The 6,231-nt window shown below is 30.7% G+C and overlaps 1 protein-coding gene across 1 annotated transcript; it reads right to left on the bottom strand.

Annotated features, from left to right (window-relative positions):
- Nucleotides 1–11: 11 nt before the first annotated feature.
- On the bottom strand, nucleotides 12–3,847 carry LOC130444852 (cyclin-H). The gene is made up of 6 exons (XM_056780142.1): nucleotides 3,648–3,847; nucleotides 3,397–3,593; nucleotides 3,096–3,297; nucleotides 2,808–3,039; nucleotides 1,320–1,434; nucleotides 12–229 (listed from the first exon to the last, which is right to left on the bottom strand). Exons 1-6 carry the CDS (start codon nucleotides 3,765–3,767, stop codon nucleotides 100–102), a joined length of 996 nt encoding a protein of 331 aa, XP_056636120.1. The 5' UTR covers nucleotides 3,768–3,847; the 3' UTR covers nucleotides 12–99.
- Between the last annotated feature and the right edge of the window lie 2,384 nt (nucleotides 3,848–6,231).

Genomic DNA, 6,231 nt, shown 5'->3' with positions numbered 1-6,231 from the left:
GAAAATTCCAATTTAAATGAATAGAAAATTGTATTATATTCTCTCAGAAAATGTAATAATGGTTCATTATTGAGTTTATCAGTTATGGAATACTGCATATTATGGTACTCCCGGAGATCCTGTTATAGACATATTTAAAGCAGAACTATCCATTGTCATATTTTGTGCTGAAATTGCTTGATACCCTTCATCGTCTTCATCTAACAATGCTTGCATACGTTTTTTATATCTAAAAAAAGATTTAAGTTTTAAAAAATTTTATGTAACATTCTAATACGCAAAAGCTGCATTAGATATGATTTTAAATCTTTTACCTCTCTACACAAATTGAAAAGCGAAGCAGAAAAAGCTTCAATCATAATGTTGAGAGGAGTCTAAACAAATGAGATAAAAACATCATATAAGAAATTAACGGATATGCCATTAAATGGCATCAAAACAACAGACAAAACTGGAATAAGAGTGTGTGGGTCCAGAACCAAACACTCCGAAAACCTATGCAATACAGAAAGTGTTTTTCAAGCAGAAATATAATATGCAATGTGTCCTAGAAAGATGATCATTATCTTATCCGATAACAAAACATCTACTCTGTGAAGATCCTGCCCATTTTGCTAAAAGGCTTAAGTACTTTGAAGGAGTAGTACTAACACCTAGAGAAGTGGGGCACAAGAACCCCAAAAAATAGCTTCCTTTGTGAGGAGTCTATGTATTTAGGAAGCAGAACAAAATGTAGAGTATTGTAGAAAATATCTTCTAGGTATAGGCGCAGAGTGGCTGTAAAGCAAAAACAACTCCCCAAAACAATTTGCCAGATTGTGTGATTTTTTTTCAAAAAATAAAAAATACTTAACAGGGTAGTTGTTTTACATGAATAGATTTCATTGAAAGTGCATCACACAAAGAGCTAAAATATCGAATTTGTTTCTAAAAGACTGGAAAGTGTTTTGATATGAAAAGAATATTTTTTTTTAAAAAGCAAAATTTTCAAGAAATTTTTTTTATTTAAATGATTGAGTTCTACTGTGCTGATATTTGTTTTTGCTGTTCTGCAGCTGTTAGATTACATCTAAAACACTGCTTATCACAAGATTACAGTCAGATAACTGTTTATAGCCTTCTTCAAATAAGAACCCTATATCTAAAATCTAGCATATATTAGTCCAGAGTTGGTGTTTTTAATTATATAAATGTTTTAAATTTAAATACAAAAATAATGCAATTTTAAGTTTAATTTTTCCAATTTTCTTCGATTTTTGAAATAATCTAAAAAGTATTCAATTTTTCTAGAACATCAATTTCATGTAACATTTACTTACATCTCACTATCTGGATTATTTTCTGGATTCCTACAACGATCAAGTTTTTTATCCAACAATTTTTGTTGATTTTTGCCTTGTACGGTGTCAGTCATCTTGACCATCGAACGTATAGCTGAAAGATAAACATATTTTTAATATATAATTCTAATATAAAGTCAATTATTAATAAAGGAATAGTAAATTGAATAATAAAATTGTAAAAAATAAGACAGAAGAATCAAAATGAAATTCAGATATGTAAAATTCAAATCAACCAAATTAAACAAGATTGTAACTTGCCATTTGGCAAGTATCCTACATTTTGTTCAGTGGCATAGTCACGGATGTTTCTGGGTAACAATCTCCCTTTAGCCAGTGAAAGAATACCCAAAATCGAGTAAGGTCTCAATAAAAAAGTTAATATCAGTTACAATAGACCAATAGACACCCTGGTGTTTATTACAGAGTATCAGTATTCATACCATTCTTGGTTGGATTCATTCAACAACTGAAATCTCGTTCTATTGACCAAAAAAGAATTTTGAAATCTTTTCAATACATGTTGCCAACAAAAAATAAATTAATATTAGGGGAATAAAACAAAATGAACCAACTTTTTTTAAAGTATGTGATAGATGTCGATTACAGTGAGGATGCTCCATTAGGGGAAATTTTGGTATGGTATAGTCACGTTAATCAATAGGAAAATACCTTGATATGCTGCTGGTGTCATGAGAATGTGAAACAAAACTACTCTACCATCAGTCCTTTATTAATTTTCCACGCTGCCAGTAAGAACTGCTACAAGTAGGTCTTTCTCGACCTTAAGAAGACTAAAATCCTACCTCAGAAATAGAACAAGTGAGACATGTTTAAATGGTGGCTTTGCTCAATGTTCATCATGAGATTGTTTCCACACCAACTGATGTGCTGAATGAGTTTTCTCCAAATTCACATAGTAAAACAGACAATTTGAGATTAATTTAAAATCATTATTTCTTTTTTATTAACACTGAAAATAGGAAGAGCCCCACAAACACTTGCAAGCCCCCCATTTAAAATTCCCTGCTATGATACTGCTTTTGTTCAATTAATTATTACCATGTTCAGGTTTCTGAAGAAATTAATTTGTTAATGATCTCCTTTTATCCAAAAAGTTCAATAAAATTTCGGTTTCAATTCCAAAACGTTCTCTATCTATAATATCAGTTAAAAACAGGAAAGGAGATAATTTATATAACCACATAGTAGATGCCATAATGAAGTGGTGACAACCCAGGTCAAATCAGCCATACCAGTAGAAAAGACATGCCACTGGGAGGACAAGAGAATACTATAGAAAATATTTACCAAATAGTATTTCAAAAAACAATATAACAGAAGCAACGACATTCAAAAATTTACATGAGGAAACAGTTATAACAAACAATTGCGGAATTTGGGGCCATAAGAATTTTAAAAAACCTAAATTTTGATTATTTTTCATATGAATTATTTAAAACCAACCTCTAACAGCTTCGATGAGTTCATGTAATCTATCTCTTTGGTCTACTCCAAACAAAGTATCTGTGACATAAGAATCCAAATTTTCTTGAAGTTTAGATGCAGCATGTAACACAGCAGCTAGGGCTACTTGACTAGGAGAATACAACAAAACGGCATCTGTTAAAAGAGTTCTTTCTAAAAAGTGTTCAGTACCGGATCTTAATCTTTCAGGATCATGAAGATTGGTTCTTGTCTACACAGAAAAAAGTCAGAAGTTATTGAGTACCTCCTTGGAAATGAAAAACTTACCTTAATATCAATTAACAGTCCTTCAACAGGTCTATAAGGATTATGTATAGACAAATGGAAATTCAGCTGTTCCATCAGTAATAATTCATTATTTAAAATAATATCAGTGGCTTTGTCTCTATCACCTTTTATATTAGCTACAAATTGTTGTATTGATACGTTGAATTCTTCTACTTTACAAGCTAAATATATACAAGTTACCCTATGAAAAAATAAGCTTATAAAAGTTAAATCAACGTGAGTTGTAATAAAAAAATGTTATAAACACACATATTAGTATAAAATATAATTTGAAACTCACATTACTTCTTTAGGATGATAATTCATTACAGAATTATGTATATAAAAACGTTTGAAATAATGGAAAGAGGTTCCAATTACATATCTTGGCATAGGTGGTTGAAACCTCTTGCAAAAATCTCTCAAATGTAATTCATATCGCTTAACCATAATTTTTTCTTCTTCTGGAGTGAGAAAATATTCAAATTTAGGTATATCCTACGACAAAATAAATTATCAAAAAAAAATACCAGTATAATTAGTGAATCGTACAGGTGGTGCTTGTCTTCCATAAATCTGGATATGTTTGGCATTCGCCTTTTCCCTGAGTCTATTAATTTCTTCTTCATTACTGAACATCCAGTATTTACATTGCGTACTAGTGGGAAACATTCTCAATATAATTGGAAGTAGTATTAAATAAACTTTTTGTCACTTATTTTAAGGTTAGAATCAACGAATATTTTCTCAGTGACATCTTATGAGCAGTATATGTAAATGTATTTCTTACAATTTAGATTTCTACTGAACTTTGCTGCAGTGAAGTAAAAGAAATAGAGAGAGCAGCACTTTGCCTAAAATCATTGTATTAATATATGAAAATATTTGTAATCAGTACAATTCCTTTCATAAAGTTGATATTGAAATTTGTGGACACACTCTACTTTCTAATTTACACTGAAATGGATTACGGAAATGTAAGAGGTGAAAATACACACTTACATATTCCCATTAATTTTTAACGAGTAACTTTCAACTTTTATCTTCAATTATATTTCGCAGAATCTAATTCTGTTTTTTTTTTAAATAAACATTTTTATTATTATACAACTAAACTTTTGACTCACTTATATATTCATGAGATTGGATAGTTTCCAATGTTATGGTTCTAGAAAGAAATATATGTAATAAAATTCCCTGTAATAATACAAACTACCAGGGCCGAACAACTTAACTCTCAGGGGGTGACCAGCGAATTCTTTATAGTGATTAAAAATAAAAAAGGTAACCTCATATATTATGAAAAGTGATGGATTGTTGTATTGAATAAGTTTGTTTTGATTGGACTTTATTTTTTTCAAATTTCCAAAAACTGTCTTTCTGTAATCATATACATTTATAAATTCTTGAGCTAGTGCTACGAAATCTAAGGAATCTAATATGTGTTTATGAACGTGGCATATTGTTACATCACTTAATTATTTTTTTCACTCATGGTACTTTGAAAGTACATTTTGAGCCTACTCAATGCACTGAAACTGCGTTCAGCTTCACAAGATGAACCAGGACATGTCATTAAAAGTTTAATAAGTTCAATAACTTCTCAAAACATGTCTCTGACCTGAAGAAACTATTCATTTTGTTTTATGGGAAAATTGGGTGGACACTTATTTTTAGGGAGAGACAACCTGAACATCCCCCGTTGTTGCGCCCCTGCAAACTACAGAATAAAATAGAAATTAAGTTCGTTTTAGAACGAAAAAATAGTCAATTATAATCTCGTGTCAATATGTACAAGGTAATATTTTTTAACGCGAGATCTTCACGAATGATATCCTTGAAAATGTTAAATAAAAAATTGAATTTACAAGGAACTTTGTTATTAATGAAATTGCTCGACATTTTAGCAATAACAGTTCGTGAAATAAGCAGGTACACGTATGTATAACTTACTCTAATTACAAATTATAATTATATTGTTAGTGGTACAGAAAAATTACATTTATTATTATTATTTATGATTTTAAAAGTAATACTTTTTATTTATATTTAAATGTAGAAAATTTACTGAATTTGTGTTTAACTTTTTCTTATCTTCATTGAAGACAGGTATCAAATTCATTTAAAAAAAACGCTTATAGGATAACAGTTCCTAACTTCAGTCATGCACAGAAGTCAGTCAAATATAACGTATTAACTAAAAAAATAACGATACCCCAAATTATTTTGTAAAAATTTCTGCGACCCGTTAGTCATCTATATATTTCCCGTACTATCCCAAAATTTAATGAACCTAATCTAAAAAACCAGGGCTGGATTAAGCTAGGGGCTTGGGGGGGCTATAGCCCCGGGCCCCAGGTCCAAGAGGGCCCCATCATTTGGAAATCATTCTGTATTTTTTGATGTGTTGATACCACAAATCTAACGTATTGATATTATTTTGTGATTTTTTCCGGGTTTTCGAATTCCTTAAGGGGGCCCCGTCATTATTTTAGCCCCGGGCCTTATAAATCTTAATCCGGACCTGAAAAAACCTAGTTAGAGTTTGGTGAGGAGATTGGATGGATGAGAACACGTCAATAAATCCTTAATGTGAACTAAAGTAGACACTCATCATTGTTAGTGTAAATCGACATACAAAATTTTCTTTTCTTTTGTGCTATGGCTTTGGATGAATGTAGAGACTTATTATTTTAATACTTCAGTAATATAAACGACATAAAGTTGTTTAAAACAATTAATTTTTCTATGGCTGAGCACTAGCACTGAAATATATACCAAATTCTATTTACTCAGCCACCTAGCCGACTTCTGTGAATTACAGAAATTTTACGATTTAGGTCCATATTCACCAAGATCGTATTCTGGATTTTAATTTGACTCTTAGAACTGTGTTCAGTCGGATAAAAGAAGGGCCTAGAAAAATGTGTTGATCTACAGTACTAGCTTCCATCGAAGAAACAAAATTAGTCAACTGGATTAATGAGTTAGCAAAATGTGCATTCCCCCGCAAAAAACGATCTTTTGAATACTGTTCAACAAGAATTAAACAAGAAAGAAAAAAGGGGTAACGGTGTAAGTATATCTAGAATTATAGTAGCAGAAGAATACGAAAATGTTTCCGTGAACTTAAAGG

The sequence above is a fragment of the Diorhabda sublineata genome, chromosome 6 (genome assembly GCF_026230105.1).
Source record: "Diorhabda sublineata isolate icDioSubl1.1 chromosome 6, icDioSubl1.1, whole genome shotgun sequence".
NCBI lineage: Eukaryota > Metazoa > Arthropoda > Insecta > Coleoptera > Chrysomelidae > Diorhabda > Diorhabda sublineata.
The sequence above is the reverse complement of the archived record's forward strand: the minus strand, read 5'-3'. Positions and strand labels throughout refer to the sequence as shown.